This window comes from Elgaria multicarinata, chromosome 14, assembly GCF_023053635.1.
Source record: "Elgaria multicarinata webbii isolate HBS135686 ecotype San Diego chromosome 14, rElgMul1.1.pri, whole genome shotgun sequence".
Taxonomy (NCBI): Eukaryota; Metazoa; Chordata; class Lepidosauria; order Squamata; family Anguidae; genus Elgaria; species Elgaria multicarinata.
Genome location: NC_086184.1, coordinates 32,241,799 through 32,262,461, shown reverse-complemented (window position 1 = coordinate 32,262,461; position 20,663 = coordinate 32,241,799). Strand labels below are relative to the sequence as shown.

Sequence of the window (20,663 nt, the reverse complement as noted above, 5' to 3'; positions counted from 1 at the left end):
GAGTGTGTGTGTGGCCTGTGTTCTCAAGCAGCTGCCTATGAGAAGCCCACAAGGAGTAAATAAATGCAATAGCACCCTTACACTCAGGCATCATGCATCTGATAATTAATATACAGCCATCACGACTAATAGTCGTTGACAGCCCTATCTTCCATGAATTTGTCCAAACCCCTTTTATAGCTTTCCAAATCGGTGTTCATCGTTACATCTTGTGGTAGTGGATTCCACAGTTTAACAATACCCTTCCTTCCATCAAGCCTGCTGTGGTAGTGTTGATGGCCCAGTCCCAGCTGCAATGTATTCTTACAAACCCACATGTGATCAAGCACATGCAAGAAAACATAGTGGCCAGGAGTTGGGCATAAGAACGTAAGAACATCAGAAGAGCCCTGAGGCTGGATCAGAGCAAGGGTCCATCTAGCCCAGGATTCTGTCCTCACAGTGGCCAAAACAGCTGTCAACAGCAGACCCAGAAGCACGACTACAGTGCAACAGCATCTTCCCACCCGTGTTCCCCAGCAAGTGGTGTACCTAGGCATACTGCCTCTGCTACTGAGAGCCAGTGTGGTGTACTGGCTAAAAGTGTTGGACTGGGAGTCAGGAGATCCGGGTTCTAGTCCCCACTCAGCCACAGAAACCCACTGGGTGGCTTTGGGCCAGTAAGACTCTCAGCCCAACCTACCTCACAGAGTTGTTGTGAGGATAAAATAGAGAGGAGGAGGATTATGTATGTCTGCCTTGGGTTCCTTGGAGGAAAAAAGGCAGGATATAAATATAATAGTAGTAGTAGTAGTAGTAATAATAATAATAATGGTAGCATAGAGGCTTACTGCACAAGCATCTACCTCAAGCAGAAAGGTATGGGGCAGGTTGCTCTTGGTAGCAGCAGATGGGAGATTATTTCTTTTTAAATTAATTTATTTCTCGTCTTTCTGCTAAAAAATGACTCTCAAAGCAGCTAACAATAATATCCAGATTAACAACAAAAACCTTATTTAAAACTTAACATAAATGAATAAATTAAAAACACAATTAAAAATACAAAACAACAGAAAAAATAAACATCACCAACAAATGAAGCCTCCTGTCAGCAGCAGACCATCTTACACGCCAGACCAGAGGCCTGCCTGAATAAAAATGTATTTGGCTGCCGGTGGGAGGACAAGCGAGGAGGCGCGGCTTTAAATGCTGCAGGACAAGGACCGGCAGCTCAATCCCTTCTCTGGCTGTGCCAGCTGCTCTCGCTTCCATTCTGGGAAAATCTTCTTCATCTTATTGGCAGCTTCCCAGGGCTCTGCCAACGGAATGGCAAAGGCAGACCCATACGCTCCAGAAGGGATGAGGAAATGGGGAGAAAGGATGCCACACCGCCTCCCCTTCCTGTACTCCACCCGTCGCCACAGCACAAGAGTCTTCACACCAGGGGTGGGGAACTATGGCCATAGCTAGACCTAAGGTTTATCCCTGGATCGCCCAGGGGTCAAACCTGTTCATCTAGGTGACACACAGGGGATTCAGTGCTCAGGCAGGGGCGAACCCTGGATGATCCAAGGATAAACCATAGGTCTAGCTGTGGCCTATCTTACAGTGGGGGGCGGGGGGGCTGAATCCCCGCCCTACATCGGGTCAGTCAGCGGCTATGGCTACGTTAGATCCACTGGTGTCATGACCCCTGCTGCCATGCCTATTGTGCATTTCTCCGTGCTGAGAGGGCCGTGGAACTCCGTGAATCTCTCAGCACAGAGAAAGGGACCCGGGCGTTGCTGGGAGGAGCAGCTCATGAGCATCTTCCTGTTCCCACTGGCATCAGCAAGAGGTGTGCAAAGGAAAACTCTACTGGCACTAGGAGGAGCTGCTTCTCCCACTACTGGCTAAGTTCCTCGCATCATGTGAGCCTACTGTACATCCTCTTTGTTATCTCCAATCCGTGACTGGAGATAACAGGGAATTCCACTATTCACTGCTGGCCCTCCCAAAGGAATCCTCCATTATCACACGTTGGAAAGAGGAGCTGGGAATCCTCAAGGCCCACTTTCTGGAGGATTCAAGCCCCACTTCCTGAAGGAATCCAGAGAGGCTCTGCAGGCCCCATGGGGGAACCTCTATGGGCCCCATGGAGAACCTCTGTGAGCCAGAGACCCTCCATCCATCCCTTTCTTACAGAACGTAACCGATGCTGAACAAGATGCTAGAGTTGGCCTTAAGGCTGGACCTTGGTATTTTACCATAGCTTTCCCAGCCCAGTACCCAAATTCCATGAGAAAAAATTCCATGAGAATTCCAAATTCCATGAGAAAAAATTCCATGAGAATTCCAAATTCCATGAGAAAAAAATTCAGATTTTTATAAACAGCATCACTCACTAAATTTGGTTAGATACAGTTTAGCAAGTTGTCTTAACTTTCTAAGTACAGAATTGAGAAACCTTTGGCAAAGAGCATGAAGGAATCCTCATTATATAAAATCAGAGAAAGAGAACTAAGAGCAGTATTTGCTGCTGAGTCAATGGAAGAAAACACTGCTGCTCTGTTTGGCAAAGTTACGTACTGAAAATGAAATGTGCAATATTGATGCTTCCATCATTTGGGGATAATATTTGTGCATGGCAAATAGTAGGTCATTGTTCCCGTTCCACTAAGCAGATGCTGTGTTAGTTGAGTGAACAGTTCCAAGAACACAGTTCCAAGAATTACAGTGCAATCCCATGCGTGCCTACTCAGCAGTAACTCCCGTTGTGTTCAATGAGTTTTACTCCCAGGTAAATGTGCATAGGATCGCAGCCCTAGAGCCAAATTACGTGTTGTGCTAATTGAGTAGCATGAAGCTCTGGATTATCTTTTATATTTACACTAGTGTAAGTGTGCAGGGCTCCAATTTGGATTGGGAGCACCACACTCGATCACCACCATTTGGTTTCTAAAATACCTTCCCCCCCCCCCACCAATAAGGGCATTAACAAAAAAAAAAATCTTTTTTAAGGTGTAATCCTTCTGTCCTGGAGTGTAGTGGTCCCAACCCAAACTGGGGTTGTTCACACTTACACTAGAGAAAATAAAAAGATAACCCTGAGCTACAGTACATGATTAGAGTGGCCTGTAGTTTGGGTATGAGCAGGGCCCCCGCACAGCCTCCCAGCAGGATGGCATAAGAGGAGGTCTGCTAGGACTGGTCCAAAGGCAGTGGAGTCTGGTGGCTCCAATGTCAGTTGGGGGTGAGTGTGAAGCTGCTCTGGGATTCAATCATAGAATCATAGAATAGTAATGCTGGAAGGGGCCTACAAGGCCATCGAGTCCAACCCCTTGCTCAATGCAGAAATCCACTCTAAAGCATCCCTGACAGATGGTTGTCCAGCTGCTTCTTGAATGACTCTAGTGTGGGAGAGCCCACAACCTCCCTAGGCAACTGGTTCCATTGTTGTACTGCTCTAACAGTCAGGAAGTTTTTCCTGATGTCCAGCCGGAATCTGACTTCCTTTAACTTGAGCTCGTTATTCTGTGTCCTGCACTCTGGGATGATCGAGAAGAGATCCTGGCCCTCCTCTGTGTGACAACCTTTTAAGTATTTGAAGAGTGCTTTCATGTCTCCCCTCAGTCTTCTCTTCTCCGGGCTAAGCATGCCCAGTTCTTTCAGTCTCTCCTCATAGGGCTTTGTTTCCAGACCCCTGATCATCCTGGTTGTCCTCCTCTGAACATGCTCCAGGTTGTCTGCGTCCTCCTTGAATTGTGGAGCCCAGAACTGGACGCAATACTCTAGATGAGGCCTAACCAGGGCCGAACAGAGAAGAACCAGTACCTCACGTGATTTGGAAGCTATACTTCTATTAATGCAGCCCAAAATAGCATTTGCCTTTCTTGCAGCCGTATCGCACTGTTGGCTCATATTCACCTTGCAATCTACAACAACTCCAAGATCCTTCTCATTTGTAGTATTGCTGAGCCAAGTATCCCCCATCACAACCAGTCAGAACTCTAAAGGAGCTATCTAAGTGCTGAAGCCATTTCAGCACCTTGGACAGATCCTTTAGCGTTCCAACTGGCTGCAACTGAAATCCAGAGTGGATTCACTGCCCCAAAGGACATCGCAGCCACCAGACTCCATGGCCCAAAGGTACACCTGCAAGCCAGGCATGACTGTAACAGCTGTTTCATCCCAGCATCAGGTGCCCTGGGGCCCACAGCCATCAATACACCTGTCCTCCACAAACCCATGATAATTCTGCAGGCACAGAACCTCCAGCGTTCCCCAAATGGCCCCTTTGCCTTCAGCGCCACCCACCGCTGGTTTATGGCCCCGAGGATGCCTCTGAAGTGGGACGAGGCTCCCAGGCTGAAAGAGGTTCAACACCCTGGCTGTAACCCACCGAAGCTCCTCGCCATCACCGTACAACGCAGTGGTGAATGTCATAAAATCGTTATGTGATCTCTGAAGAAAGGCCTCCTCTTGTCTGTCCCAAATGTTTTAAATTTTGGACCGTTCAAAACTTAAAACCATTAATACAATAACATAACATAACGGAGCCAGGTTGCTGAAGAGATTGCCCCACCCCCTCCCGGCCTGCTCAGTCGCTGAGCTCATCAAAAGATGCCTCCTGGGTGGTGCCCAACATTTCGGAGGCCTGGCCTATGATGGCTTTGGGATAGGGCCTTTCATATCACAGTGCCCACTCTCCGGCACTCCCTGGCGCTATGAATTAGATAGGCCCCATCAGGTTCTTTTGCGCCTACTGCAAACATACTTTTTCCAATAGGAATTCCCAGGAAGGTAATCTTGTTTTCTGTATGAAGTCATCAGTAATGTAGGCAAATTCATAAATATCATTAAATAAACATTTAAAAAATTTACGTTCAAAGCAAAATAAAACCAGAGTAAGAGCAGCACTACAAAGATCTAAAAAGATAGCAATACATCTTTTTAGCAAAACTGAAGATTTAAAAAGTGGGGTGAGGAGGAGTTCAACAGGCACCGAAAAGAACACAATGTAGAAACTCTGTGAGGAGGGCCACCACTGAAAAGGCCCTTTCCTTAATAGCCACCCACTAAGGGCTAATCTACATCTGCATCCCTTTCACAACAGAAGAGGCATGCTCCCAAATGTTCCCCGCTTCTGTGATCGCCCCTCACGGGGCACGCGTGACTGGTCTTTACTGCAATTAAAGGAGTGCTGTTGCGCCGTTATGGCGCTTCCTCATGTGTAACAGTAGAAGTGGGCGGGGCCAGGCAGATGGCTATGGGACAGAGTTTTTTTGGGCTTTTTAATGACTCGTGAGGGATGCGCAGACAAGCAGCCACACATGGGGGGAATAGGAACTCCATCGAATATGCAGAGATATGGTTGTAATAATAATTTTAAAAACACTCAGCGGTAAAACACACTGATGCCCATGCACACGTCCCTCACAGCTGATTGGCAGTTTGGTGGAGAGCAATGACCTCGCAAAGGCGGGGGCCACACTGCAAACGTTCTTCAGAATAGAAGCGAGAGAGACGGAAAAATGCGATAAAAGCAGTCAGGGATATTCTGGAAAAACTGAGAAGTGGAGCCAAGATCACCATGGGAGCAGGTGAACATCAAGTTGCCTGTTAGTGATGACTGTGATACAACCCTGCAATGAACAGCTGGTGTACACACACACACACACATACACCCTAATCTCGTTTGGAGAAGGGCCTCTGCAGATCAATCCATGTAACCTGGTCCCAAGCCATTTAAGGCTTTAGAAGTTAATGCCAGCATTTTGAATTGGGCCCAGAAGCAAACTGAAAACCAGTACATGACATTACACAAAAACACGGTTGTAATATGAAGATATTGAGCAGTCCACATTAACAATCTCGTTGCCCTATTTTGGAACAGCCAAAGTTTCCAGGCCGTTTTCAAAGACAAGCCCCTGGTACAATGCATTACAGTCATCCCAATAAGAGGTTAGGGGGCAGGCTCCATTTCTCAATCTACAGGTGAAGAACATCCCCACAGCTCCAGAGGCAAGGTGGGGGATTAGCTCAGGTTCTTAGGCTGAAATTCTTCACATTAGATGAGTGAAGATCTCACATAAATTTTACATTCTAAAATCTTTTGGCAGCTGTCCTCTTTCATGGAATAGAGTTCCAACTGGGCTACGCCCCATATATTTTCTTCGCTTCATACTCTTTCCAGGGGACAGTCATGTTCCTGCTGGATCCAGCAAGTCAACAAAAGCAAAACCACTTGTGTGTGCTTTTAAACCAATCTTCCCCAACCTGGTGCCCTCCAGATGTGTTGGACTGCAGTTCCACACATCTGGAGGGCACCAGGTTGGGAGGGTTCATTTAAAGCAACGCAGTCTGATGATCTGCATGGGAGATGCCCTCCTATTTCCAGGCAGATAATCCAAATATTAGAAACATCAGAAGTTACGTTATTCATCAGATGACAAATATTTAAAGGCACAAAGAAAACATGGTAGCTTTTGGCTATTTCTTTGCTGGCTCATACTGCTGATCCCATTACTGACTGTAAACATACACAAAATGCTAAAGAGATATGGACTGAGGTTTCAGCAGAAGCATTCTAACAGGGGCAGAAGCAAGATTAACCACTCCGCAGACTGTGGGTGTGATCCTGTCCACCAGAGGCACAGCATGTGTGTCCAGAGGAATCCCACAGGGCAAAAAGTAACACAAGGTTCTTTTTTTAGCTTTGTGTTTGCTAAGTACAAGTAAAATAATCGTGCTAAATTAGATTATTCTCTAAGCCCTAGAGAGTCAAGGGCATCAGACAATTTCCCAACGCAAGCAGCAAAAGTTGTGATGAAAATGACCCCCATTATACGGCAAGTTACCCCAATTCAAAATGTTCCAGAAAACCCCCTTCACTAGTTCCAACATCTTCCAAGTGCTCTCTCTCCACCAGCAGTAACCATTCTTGAAGGTTGTAGCTGCTGCTTCAGGAAGATGTTTCAGCCTGCAAGATGAGGCTGTCATTTTCCTCTCCAAGAATTGGAATGCAAGGGAACAAGATTAAAACCATCCCAGCAATTTCCTCCCGTGGGAAAGTGGTGATGATCAGAGCTAAGGGACTCTGGGTCTCTAGTCCAACAACTGCATGAATGCAAGCTGTTTTCCCCGATACACAGAGCACTTCTGGAAGGCATTCAAGTGTCTGGAGATGCAATACGGAAGGCTGAGTCAACGTAGCCAGACTGGCAAAGTACATTTATTCTTCCAGTGTTGGCTAACACACAGGAGCGGCTTGCAAAAGCACCTTCATGTCCCTTATTCATGAATGTAGAGGACATAAACAGACATAAGCACACCTCAATGGCAAAATCAATACATTCAGGGGATAGTTTATGCCCCAGGTGTGTTTGTGAGTTCCTTCCATAAAGAAAATGGAAAGTGGTAAGAGGCTGAATTCTGGGTACATTGTGCAGGTGACAGAAGACAAAAATGTCATGGAAGAACTATGTCTACTTCTGTGTGAATTCTGCATTTGGGGAACCTAAGAACATAAAAAGAGCCCTGCTGGATTAGACCAAGTGTCCATCTAGCCCAGAACTCTGTTCACACAGTCTCTGCCAACCAGTCCACCTCTTTATCCCCATATGATTGGAACAGGTTTTAGGACCTTTGATGCCCTGCCCGCGGTTTCCCCACCATATAAAAGAGGATGGTAGACTAGCAAGGCCTTTGCTCTCTTCTTGCGTCCTCTGAAGCAAAGTTACAAATTAGGACTAAGGTTTTCTTTAGCCCGGAATCTGAGATAAATCCAAGCATTTTCCAGATTTGTTCCAAAAACAGAAATGTGATAATAAACCACCAAAAAAATAAATGGATGGGATGGCAGTTATTCACATAATCTAGTTATTGTCTAGTCTGCTGCAAGTATTGTATTTTGCTTGTGATAAAGGTTATACTAATTTGAAGCTACAACTGATAAATATAAAAACAGGACACAACTTTTTAAATATCCTACCTTTCTGTCAAAAAAGGGTGATAAAATCTAGATTAAAAACAACATCTTATTCATAACATTACTTTTCAACCCAACTTTGCTGCCCAGAAGTCAATCTGAGCAACAAATGAGCTCTTTTCTCCATAATGCTTCATGCCATTCCAAGAAACTGCCACCGCTCATAAGCAGAAATGTCATTGCACCTACTGACAGGCAAGCCAGGCTGTGGGACTTCCTTGCAAGTTATCCTTGAGCTCACGTGCATAGAGGAAATGTTACACAGAGCGCAATACACAATATTTCACAACTGGATGAGATTAATTTTCCCTCTCCACTGCCACTTGTCCTGAAAAATGGAGCAGGTGTCCTGGCTTCTGCATTTTAATGGATATTAACCAAGATGGTTAACCCAGGGATGTGTGGTTTGTGCAAAATCTGTTTTGTATTTCCCAGATTGTCAGTCACCTTTCATTCCATCGGCTGCCCTTCGACAGAATCATTTCTCAGGCTTTTTAGCCTGCCTAGCACGTGAAAGCGTGCCTAACTGAAAGCGAGGAGGGGCTGAGGAGCCTTATGACAAAGGTGAAAGAAGAAAGTGCAAAAGCTGGGTTGCAGTTAAACCTCAAAAAAACCAAGATTATGGCAACCAGCTTGATGGATAACTGGCAAATAGAGGGAGAAAACGTGGAGGCAGTGACAGACTTTGTATTTCTGGGCGCAAAGATTACTGCAGATGCTGACTGCAGCCAGGAAATCAGAAGACGTTTACTTCTTGGGAGGAGAGCAATGACAGGATGTGGGGAGGGAAAATGCCGCCTTGTCGTCAGATCTCGTATGCTCCAGGAGAGCTTGCGAAGAGGCTGTGCAGGCAAACAAGTCGAGGTCACCAGGACCAAGGGCGTTCACACCACTGGGCATGTCGGTGCCCAAGATAGAAACTCTCCCACCCTCCCTTGCACAGCCAACTAATTTCCACAAGGAAGGAAGCTGAACAAGGCCGCTATTGAACGCTCTTGCACACTGCCCATTCATCGCAAGGAGTTTTGTGCAGGAGAACATCCACAGCAAGAATGCATAGTGCATTGTGGGACAGATGCGTCCATCTCCGCTGTCCTTAATGGTCAAAATCCACACACCTGCCCCAAAAGCCCTCACCTTGAGTCATGATCAGGGCCCTTTGCTTAGGACAAATTACTTTGCACAAGAGTGGTGGCTGCCATTTGGTGCCAGGCAAAGCACAAGCCACACGCTCCTCCCTTTCGCCATCCCATCCCAGGAAGAGTGCAGAGCTGTCTGGGTAGGAATTTTGGGGGACAGCAGGAGGCGGAATGCTTTGGGTCATTTGTCATACGGCCTGGCAAATAAATCAAATGAACATCCCTAACCTATTTATCTATGTATTACGGTTTGTTTGTCCATGCATAACTACGGAAGTCAGAAGCATGGGCATCTCACCAGCCTGAAAGATGAGTGTGTAGGAAGAACTAACTGTCTTCCAGCTTCAATAGCTCTGTTGCCTGATTGCCTGAAGGCGATTCTGGGCCACTAGAGGCAAGCTGGCAAGTGGCTATTTGCAACTCTGACTTGTCACCTACGTGGAGCTTTTCATTTTACTAAGCACTTGACAGTCTCTTAACAGATTCAGTCTTACAACATCCATGTGAAGCAGACCGCGCTAGTTGTTATTTTGCAAGGGAGGAACTGGACTAAGACACGACACAACGGGTTGCTCACTGCAGGAGAGTTTATTTCAAGCCCCCAGAAAACCTCCCAGGGTCTTATCAGAAATATCTGGCAATTTTGGGGACATTTCTGCAGAAATTTCCTAAGGGATTCTATGAAATCCACCAGACCACCATTAGTTGCGCTGTCAACAAGAAACGAAGTGGGCCTGTTCAGACAACACACTAAGCCATGGTTCAGCCGCTCACCCTTTTGCAGCAAATGCTTAGTGAGCATGCTTAAACTGTGGTTATGTAGCCACCACGGTTAGGAATGGTGCACATGACATGCTAAGTCATAAAGTTTAGGTCAAAACGCTTCACCACTGTGGGGCTGAGTACGTCATCCAAATAGGGTCAGGACTAGCAGATTCAACAGGACTAGTAGCTTCATCCACAATGCAGAATACTGAGAACTACGCAAGTTGAGGATGGAATCCCAATAACCATTTACCTCAGGGGTGCAGAACAGGCTCAGGGGCTAAATCTGGCCGCTGGGGGTCCCAATATGGCCCTCCATGGCCACCCCCACCCCCCGTGACCTCCTTTCCTCTAACCATCAGTCATTGCATGGTTTCCTGGCTTTAGTGTTTTTCCCCAATTCTAAAAGGTTGAAATGGCTCTCCCGAGGCTCAGTTACCGGCAGTAGGAACTTCATGCTAAAATATGCAGTTGTTTGTTGCCCGCCCCTTTTTCTTCAGCCCCGCCCACCACTGGGATGGAATTTGGCCCTCTGGCTGATAGAGGCTCAACACGCTGGATTTAGCTGGAAGTGTGTTTCATCAAAAGCATCAGAACATACCACTTAAGTATCCATGGAGAACAAATCCTATGTATGCATAGACAAAAGCAAGTTACTCTCTTGTAACTGCATTTAGCATTGCAGTCTTAACTAGTGCTACAAATCTCTCTCAACTTCTTTATTATTATTATTATTATTATTATTATTATTTATTTATTTATATAGCACCATCAATGTACATGGTGCTGTACAGAGTAAAACAGTAAATAGCAAGACTCTGCCGCATAGGCTTACAATCTAATAAAATCATAGTAAAACAATAAGGAGGGGAAGAGAATGCCAACAGGTACAGGGAAGGGTAAGCAGGCACAGGGTAGGGAAAAACTAACAGTAGAAAGTAACAGTAGAAGTCTGCACAACATCAAGTTTTAAAAGCTTTAGGAAAAAGAAAAGTTTTTAGTTGAGCTTTAAAAGCTGTGGTTGAACTTGTAGTTCTCAAATGTTCTGGAAGAGCGTTCCAGGCGTAAGGGGCAGCAGACGAAAATGGACGAAGCCGAGCAAGGGAAGTAGAGGCCCTTGGGCAGGTGAGAAACATGGCATCAGAGGAGCGAAGAGCACGAGCGGGGCAATAGTGTGAGATGAGAGAGGAGAGATAGGAAGGAGCTAGACCGTGAAAAGCTTTGAAGGTTAACAGGAGAAGTTTATATTGGATTCTGAAGTGAATTGGAAGCCAATGAAGAGATTTCAGAAGCGGAGTAACATGGTCGGAGCGGCGTGCTAAGAAGATGATCTTTGCGGCAGAGTGGTGAACAGAAACCAACGGGCTGATGTGAGAAGAAGGAAGGCCAGAGAGAAGAAGGTTGCAGTAGTCCAACCGTGAAATAACCAGTGCATGAACAAGCGTCTTGGCAGAAGGGACAGACAAAAATGATCGAATCCTGGCAATATTATACAGGAAAAATCGACAAGATTTAGCTACTGCCTCAATATGAGGAATAAAGGAGAGTGAGGAGTCGAAGATAAAGCCAAGGCTACGAGCTTCCTTGACCGGAGTAAGCGTAACATCATTGACAGTAAGAGAGAATGAGAGATGAGGAGAAGGTTTAGGAGGAAAAACAAGCAATTCAGTCTTTGCCATGTTAAGCTTCAAGCGACGATGAAGCAGCCAAGCTGAGATATCTGAAAGACATGCCGAGATACGATCGTGAACATCAGGAGAAAGTTCCGGAGATGACAGATATAGTTGTGTATCATCGGCGTACAGATGATATTGGAGACCATGAGATTGAATAAGCTTGCCCAAGGGCAACATGTATAAGGAAAACAACAACGGGCCAAGCACCGAGCCTTGCGGAACCCCTACTGAAAGGGGAAAGGAGGAAGACGAGCTGCCATTAGTCAACACGCTGAAAGAGCGACCCGCTAGATAGGAGGCAAACCAGTTATAGACAGAGCCACAAAATCCAAGGTCATGAAGGGAATCTAAGAGAAGATCATGATCAACCGTGTCAAAGGCTGCAGTTAGATCAAGGAGAATAAGAACGGAATAATGGCCTTTAGACTTGGCAGTAAGGAGATCATTGGTGATCTTAGTAAGGGCTGTTTCGGTGGAATGCAGAGGACGGAATCCAGATTGAAATGGATCCAAAGCAGAGTTACTAGAAAGAAAGTCAAGACAGCGAGAGTAGACCGCACGCTCCAGGATCTTTGAAACAAACGGCAACAAAGAGACAGGTCGGTAGTTAGACAGAGATAGCCTATCAAGAGTAGGTTTCTTGAGAATGGGAGAGACTGTAGCATGTTTAAAAGCAGAAGGAAATGAACCAGAGGACAGAGAAAGATTAATAATATGTAGCAAGGAAGGGAGGATAGCAGGAATAAGATTAATAAAGACGCGAGAAGGAATCGGATCACGAGAACAAGTGGAAGGCTTCGAAGAGCGCAGTATTGTAGACAGTTCATCCGCAGAGACCGAAGGAAACGCAGAGAAATTTGCAGGAGGAGCTGACAGATGAGGAACAGGAACTGGAAGAGGAGCAGAGCTGGCCAGATCAGAGCGGATAGTTTGGATTTTAGCATTGAAAAAAGAGGCAAAGTTGTTAGCAGACAGAGAGGCGGGGAGAGATGGCGGATTAGGCTTCAGAAGAGAATTGAAGGACGCAAAGAGCCGCTGAGGATGCCTAGCATTTGACTGGATCAGCGTTGAGTAGTACTGCTGTTTGGCCAGTGAGATGGCAGAAGAGAAAGAGGAAAGTACAAATTTGTAATGGACAAAGTCTGCCCGGTCCCTGGTCTTACGCCAAAGGCGTTCAGCTGCCCGGGAACAAGAGCGAAGGTAGCGGAGGGAAGAGGTGAGCCACGGTTGGGGTTGAGAAGGGCGAACTATCCGAGTTGTAGATGGAGCAAGATTATCAAGAGTTGAAGATAAGGAGGAATTAAAGAAGGAGACAGCTGAGTCCAAGGAGACAGCCGAACAGACAGAAGGAAGGGAGGAGGCTAGGGACTGGGAAAAAGCCTCGTAATTGATAGATTGCAAGTCACGACAAGAGCGAGAAGCGGGACGTGAAGGAGGAGGATTATGAGTAATATTGAAAGAAACTAGGTGATGATCTGACAGCGGAAAGTGAGCAGTAGAAAAGTCCAACACAGAGCAATTCCGAGTGAGAACAAGATCCAGACAGTGTCCAAGGGAATGTGTGGGTGCATCAGACCAAAGCTTAAGATCATAAGAGGAAGATAATGAGCGAAATCGTAGAGCTGCAGCATCTTGAGGGTCATCCACATGAATGTTGAAATCACCCAGGATAAGAGTAGGACAGTTGTCAGAGAGGAATCTGACTGCAAAACTAGCCAGGCTCAGAGAGGATGCATACTCCAAATCTCAAGTCCACAGGGGCAGGATCTACACTACTGCTTATAACGGTTCATAAGGGTTATGACAACTGTTCAGGCCCAGGCCACATTACATTTACCGTTTTCATACTGTTTTAAAAGTGTTATATTCTGCTTGGTGTAGATAGGGAACTGATCTAAAAAACAAGGCAGCTGCAACAGGTAAGTTGGCAACCCTTGGAAAGGACAGCAGAACGGAGCAGTCCTTTCTTCCACACTCAAGAGCTAAAGAACAGGAGTTTCCGCAGCACTGTAAGGGTTGCCTGGGGCTAACACAAGAGGTGCAGGTAGCCAAGAACCAAAGCTGGTGCGCTGCAAGACACCATGGACATGTTAAACGCTGGCTGCATTTGCTCACCCTCGTCTCCTGGCCTCTGGTGCCTTTGCTGCCCCAAACTCCTTCTCCTTTTGCTTGCGAGACTCTGGAAAGGGGCAGAGATACTGAAACAACCCATCACCCTCGGAGGAAATCTGGCTTCATGCGAGAAACGACAGCCCTGAGTGCACTGACTAGCGCCACCTTCCCCAACCTGGTGCTCTCTCCAGATGTGCTGGACTACATCCCCCGTGTCTGGCTGGGGGACGCTGGAAGGAGTACTGCAGCACATCTGGAAAGGGCACCAGGTGGAGAAGGCTGTTCTAGCTCGCCAACCCCGCAAAACTCCCAGAGCTCCCTTCTGAGCAGTGGCTGCCATAGAAACCCCAACTCTGCAGGGGCTCCGGTGAGTGGGAATGATGAAGGGCTCCGGCACGACCGGATGATGGCAGGTGGAGGGTGGCGGTGGGGCTGGGCTGGCATCGCGGGAGCAAGGGACGGGCTGGGCTGGGCTGGGCGGCCAGGACCCACGGCTCGCCCCTGCCCGGCCAAAGGCACTCACCGAAGTACTCCTTCTTCATGTGCATCTCCAGCTCCTTCTCCAGCTCCAGGGTGAGCGCCTCCAGCCGTCTCTCCACCTGGCTGGGGCCACTGTCCCTGGACGGCGTCACTTGGTAGGGGACGCGGAACTTGGAGGCCGCCCCTTTGGCGGCGGCGAAGGGCAGCGCGGCGTCGGGGCCCAGCGCCGCCGGGGAGTGGGCGTGCAGGCGCGGGTAGCCGTCCGTCATCGGCTCCGCGGACGGCACGAGCAGCAGCAGGCTGTCCTCGGGCAGCATCGACGCCCGCGGCGAAGGCAGCTGGAGCTCCGGGTAGGCGCCCGTCGAGCCGCGGGAGCTGCGCGAGCTGTGGCTGGAGATGCTCGAGCGGGGGCTGACCAGAGCCGCGCCGCCGCCGCCGCCGCCGCCGCCGCCCCCCGGCGCCGCCGGCCCGTGGCGCGCCGCCGGCCCCTCCAGCTCTCCGGCGCAGGACGAGGAGGAGCGCGGGCTGATGTGCCGCTGGTCGTAGCCCATGCTGATGCCGCTGGTGCGGTTGCTGCTCGGCTTGCTGCCGCCTCCGCCGCCGCCGTCCGACGAGCTGGTGAGGCTGGCGCGCGGGCTGGAGTGCTTGCTGGTGTCGCTGGCCGTGCTGGCGTAGCTGGAGCGCGGGCTGAGCGCCGCCTCGACGGCCCCGGGTGCCGCCACCACGCTGCCCCGCGGGCTGGCCAAGGCGCCGCCGCCGCCGCGGCAGCTCGCCTCCGGGCCGCAACACGTCGAGGTCCGCGGGCTGGCCCCGCCGCCGCCGCCGCCGCCGCCTTTGCCGCGCGGGTAGCCCTCGGCCGAGTAGCGTTTGTAGCAAGGCAGCGCCACCTCGGAGCGCGGGCACGGGCCGTCCTCGCCGCCGCCGTTCAGGGAGCGCGGCGGCGGGAGGAGCGACAACGCCTCCCCCGACGGGTAGGGCGGCGGAGGGCCCAGCGCGCAGCCCCCGCCGCCGTTCAGCTGCCTCTTGGCCCGCCCGTCCAGCTCCGCCGCGGGCTGCTCCCTCCGCCGCCGCCGGCCGAGCCCTTCGTCGTAGAGCGCCAGCTCGGCCATCAGCTTGCTCGCTTTAACCAAGCCCTCCTCGTACTTCTCCATGGCGCCGTCGCCGCCGCCCGTCCAGCCGCCCTGGCGGGAGGAATCCGAGCAGGCGCTCGCCCGGAGAGCCGGCGAAGGTGGCGCCGAAGGCAGCCCGCCGCTTCCGTCCCGCCCGCCCGAGTCACCTCACGGGCATCCCGCCTCGAGGGCTTCGCCTCGCAACGCACCGGCGGCCGCCCGGCGCAGGAGGAACCCGCGGCGGAGGCGGGGTGGGCACGAGGCCGGCCGGGCGGGCGCGTCGGGGGAAGCGGCGCCGTCTCACTTGCCCGCCCTGCGCGAAGGAGAAGTTGCTCCGGCCAGTCAATGGCGCGCTGCGCGGAGGAATTTGCACTTCGAGGCTTTCCCTGCCTGCCTGCCTGCCTGCCGCCGCCGCTCTCTCCCTCCTCCTCCTGCTGCTGCTCCCCCGCCCCGCCTTGCTGTCTTCTCGGTAGGGCTCCGAGAGACGCCGCTGCCGTGAGGGGCGACCGGCAGGGAGGTGGCGGAGCGGAGCGCCGAGGCGGCTCGCGCCCAGAAGCCTCCTTTGTGCGCGCTGCAGGCGAGGGAGGGACTTCTTTGTGTGGGGCAGGAATGCGAGGAGGAAGGAGACGGGGCGCTGCGTCCCTCTGGAATGCAGTTAATGCTGAAGCCAAACAATGACTTTAACCAAGTCAGCCAGGGCGGCTGGGGGGGGGGGGGCGACGCTTCAGTGCTGGAGCGCGCAAAAGCCTCCCCCGCCCGCCCGCCCGCTCATTCCCTTCGCATGACTTGGCTCCTGCTCCTCTTTCCGTTTCGGGGAGCTGGAAGTGGGGGGGGGGGGTGAGGACACCTAAAAGCTGGGAGGGGGAGCTTTGTGCTTTACACCCCCACCCCCGGAGAGGCGCTGCTACTCTCTCACCCCGCCTTGCTGCCTCCTGGATGCGGCCCAGAACCTCTCGCAGCCCGCCGCATTGGGACCCCCCAGCTGGCTGCATTACGCCAGGAGCCCTTTGCACGGCCGGGGGGAGGGGGGGCGGCGAGGTGCGCGTGCTTTCAACTTGCCTTCTGGAGGCATTTTCCTCCATTGACTTACCTGCCCTGTTCCAATGAGCTGTTCTGGCCTTGCAAAGCTCTTGACAGAATTACAAAGCAATCCTTTAAAGAACTCAGGCCCATGGGCCAAATCCACCCTTCTGAGCCCCCCTCCGACGGCCACACCCCTTTCCTCCCGCTCCCCCCCCCCCCGGTCATTTGGAGGCTTCCTGGCTTTTGTGCAGTTCCCCCCCCCCCCATCCTAAAAGGTTGAACTTCCCCTCCTGGGGCTTAGTAGGAGCCTTACGCTGAAAGGGGCTGGCATTTTGGCCCCGCCCCCTTTGCCTTCAGTCCCGCCCACCACTGGAATGCGGCCCCCCAAAACGCAATTCCGCCCTCAGGCCGAAAGAGGTTCGACAGCCCTGCTTTGAGGTGCCCCAGGACTCCGGCTGCTCTGTGCATCAGCCCCGGAGCTGCTGATGCGAGCTGCTGATTTCACTGGAAAGCGTTTGTGTGGTGTCTGTGGGTGGCAAATATGCAAGATGCGCTTCTGTGGCCCAGTCTGTGAGGGCCCTTCACACATGCAGGTCACCCCTTGATGCTTCAGGGGACAGGGGTGTACCGACCAGTGATGGTTGGAGTGATCAAGGCGGCCCCTGCGTTTAGGCCACCCAACTGTGCAAATTGCAGTGGCAGCAGCATGAACAGCCTTCCCAGGAGCCTGGCGATGCCCCTCGCACACTCGCACATCTCTCCCCTGTGGGGCTGGCTGGGGTTTGTGTGAACCGTGCCCTAGCGGTGCCATTGGTGCGAGACGGGAGAAAGGTCAGCACTGGGGTTTGCTCTTCAACTTGGAAAAGCTGCCATCCCCTGGGCCCAGCCTTCCCCAACCTGGAGCCCTCCGGACATTTTGGACTTTGACTCCCATCAGCCCCAGCTGGCACAGCCAAATAGTCAGGAATGCTGGGAATTCTAGTCCAAAACATCCAGAGGGCTCCAAGTTGGGGCAGGGTTAGGGCTAGCTGCAGGGGGCTTCCTTCCTTCCTTCCTTCCTTCCTTCCTTCCTTCCGCCCAGAGGGCTCCTAGTGCTGCCAGGGCAAAGGCCTTGAGCCAAGCCCCCACCTTTGCTCCCTTAACAGATTTCCTTTCCTGGTAGAACATGGGAGGGCTGCGGAGGGAAGACAGCAATGCCTGGACCCCCCGCAAGAGCCAGTGTGGTGCAGTGGCTGCAGTGTTGGACTGGGACTCAGGAGCTCGCTGGGTGACTTCGGGCCAGCCACGGACTCTCAGCCCAGCCTGCCTTCCAGCCTCGTCTGGAAGAACTCCCAGTCCATATTCCTGTGGCAGCAGGATTGTAAGCCAACCTGGTGCCCTCCAGATGCGTTGGCCGACAGTTCCCAGCATCACCCAACTACTAGAACTGGCTGGGAGATGCTGGAATTTGTATTCCAACACATCTGGAGGGCACTTCCCCTTTGAATTCAAAGAATGTTGTTACCAGATAAGTTTAAGTTCTTGCAGCTTTAACTATAAGTTGTTTTGGAGGCCTTATTTGAGCTAAATGGCAATTCATAAATTTATAAATAAACAAAAATAATGTGTGGATTTTTATTTTTTGCCAGGGTTATGGAGGCATTAATTTGCAAACTCAATTGCCTCCCAACCCAGGTAAGTCCAAGTATGTGGGGGTGGGGGTTGCAAATTGGATTAGTCCGACTGAAGTCTGTGGGACTTGATTTGAGTTAACACGTTGGATTTCTCTGAAAACCAGGTTTACACTGTTAAGTTCGCTCTTGCCTTAGTTTAGCTGCACTGCGAATCAGGCCACGGGAAGAAACCCAAGGAACAGCTTCTTGTGGTAATGCAGAGGTGACCCAAGAAGCCGCACCCAATCCAAGAGCGGCAATCCAGCACCCTTCATGGCAGAGCAAGGCTCCTGGAAGGTGCCATTCGGACCGTGTGGCCACGGCTCGTTGAGGCAAGGATTTGATTCTTCTGCACAAAAATCGTTTGTGGACATGCATTTCTCTGTCACTTCAACTCAGAGCACATTTTGAAACTAGTTATATACCAATGGTAGACTAAATGTGGAGTGCCAATTAGTTGGGAGAGGAGCAGGGAGGCTGATCAACCATCTCCCCACCCCGGCCAAATCTATTTCACAGGGCACTGGAACTATTCCACAGAGCCCCGAGGGTCCACTGGTGCCAATAGAAATTTTATTGCCATGCATGGGGGCAATGTTCAAAGGGGATTGCAACTGGGGAAGGAAAGAAATTTGCCCTCCATGGCAATTTATCTTAGGGGGAAAAACTTTTTCCGTTGGTTTGAAATTATTCTGGGGCACGGTGCAAATTAATGGAACAATTCCTTTTATTTGAGATTATTTGGATGAGAAATTAATTGTCTGGTTTTGCTTCCTGTGAAAGTTGAATCAATCCTTGTAACTGTTTCTATATTTGCATTTATAGATATAAATGTCTATCCATAGATTAGACAGTCATTTGCATTTATAGATGGCATATACAAATTTTATGCAGATGTGTCCAATGGGTCTGCCCCCCCCCCATTTTTTAAGGGGCTCACAACACCCCTAGAAGGGGGGTCACCACCAACCCACAAATACAAATTTTGTATTTGTGCTTTTAACATGTTGATTGTTTTATTATGGTTTAAATTTTTGTGAACCACCCAGAGAGCTTTGGCTATTGGGTGGTATAAAAATGTAATAAATAAATAAATAAATAAATAAAATAACCCACACTGAACAACATGGGCACGAGGCAACAGTGGGCCACATGCGCGCAACTGCAAGGGGCAGAAGCCGTGCCAGGCAGAGCTCCCTGGATGAACTGAGGAGGAAAGTGTGTAGCCACTTTGAGCACTTTGCTAGACGAAGAGAAATTATTCCTCACCAGCACTGATACGATAAATATATTATTTACTGAGACAACAGCACTTTATTATGAGGCTTAAAAAGTGATCACAGTTCATGTGCTAAAATATGCTACTTGTTTGCAATTGAGTTTTGAATATACCCAAGAGCCTTTCAACTTGCTATGAATCTCCTCCCAACTTACCCCTTAAATCTCTCTGGCAGGATCCGCACTGCTGCTTTAAAATGGTTTATAACAGCAGTGACAGCTGTTGAGGCCCAGGACACGCGCCATATATATGGTTTTCAATCCGTTTTCAAAGTGCCATATCCTGCTTGGTGTAGGTCTGGCCTTCTTCTCCAACTCTACGGAAACCTGAAATGGTGTTGCTAATCCTGCTGTCGCCGCCTCTTCTTTGATTTCCTGAAGCACGCAAAGCAGCAATTTTGAATTATGTCATTCAAAAAGAATTGCTAAAAAGAAGAGGGCGGGATCCTGCAGGATCCAGTTCTTTATCTTTGGAAGATTCTGTCTTAGACTGAAACTCATGAACTCAGAAAAAAATTCATTTCCAACTGGGTATCTTCAGGCTTAAGTTTGGTCTCACACCCACGTTTTTAGCAAAGCAATCCTACCCTTGAGTAGCAATCCTACCCTTGGAGGGGAACCAGTCAGTGTAGTGATGGCTAGAGGGAGGTATGGCATTGGGAGGAGGGCTAGCCAGGTAAGGGGAACACAGCCCAGGCAGTTAACAGCTGTGCCATGTTCCGCTCTTTGGCAGTTGCCCTATCAGGCTGCCCTTAAGTCTCCAGATGCTGCTTTTAAATGCCAGATTGGTGCATAATAAGACCTCCTTTATCCATGGTTTAACTGCGGGTTGAGGTGGCCAATCTGGCATGACCAAGTCCTGGGTGGGCAAATGGGGAGGAATTAGTCCCTTCCAGCTGTGTCACCAGGGCACTTGGTTCAGCATCAGAATAGACTTAAGGGCCGGGGTGGTGGTTTCCCCTTGTATATTACATACCTTCAAAGTTGGGAGTTAGTTGGTCCTTCCTTTGGTGAAATTTAACAGAATATCTACATATTCAACGCATTTCTAGCACACCTAGACATCAAATGCTTACTGGTAACCGTAACCAGCAGGCGAATTGCGAGTCTGACACACTAATTCTACCCCTCCAGCCCCTCGGGAAGAAGCTTTGTGCCCCTGCCTGGCTGCTGCTGCTGCTGCTGCGCCCGCCTTGGCAAACCTGCACGTGCAGGCGCAATGCCGGCCTTTTGAGGACTGGCCTCACGTTGGTCAGTATCTCAGACCAGGTGTCGGAGGCAGGCTGTGCCTGTTGGCACGTGTCTTGCAACCAATATATCGGCCTGTGCGATATGGCAACTGTGTCAAGGTTTGCGAACACTGCCATGCCTTGCTTCTCTGTGGCGAATTGTCACCTCTTTGCTGCCATGACAGAAAGGCTTCACTACCGCCTCTCACGGTTCTGGACTTCATCCGCAACATTGTCACTGATGACTTCTTG

General features: G+C 50.1%; 1 protein-coding gene across 1 annotated transcript in view; it reads right to left on the bottom strand.

Moving 5' to 3' along the window:
* Nucleotides 1–15,271, bottom strand: part of WTIP (WT1 interacting protein) — a 76,406-nt gene extending 61,135 nt beyond the window's left edge. Inside the window, exon 1 of the mRNA XM_063141481.1 lies at nt 14,164–15,271. Within this exon, the coding sequence (XP_062997551.1) occupies nt 14,164–15,271 (1,108 nt within the window). The remainder of the gene's footprint in view (nt 1–14,163) is intronic.
* Nucleotides 15,272–20,663: the final 5,392 nt, after the last annotated feature.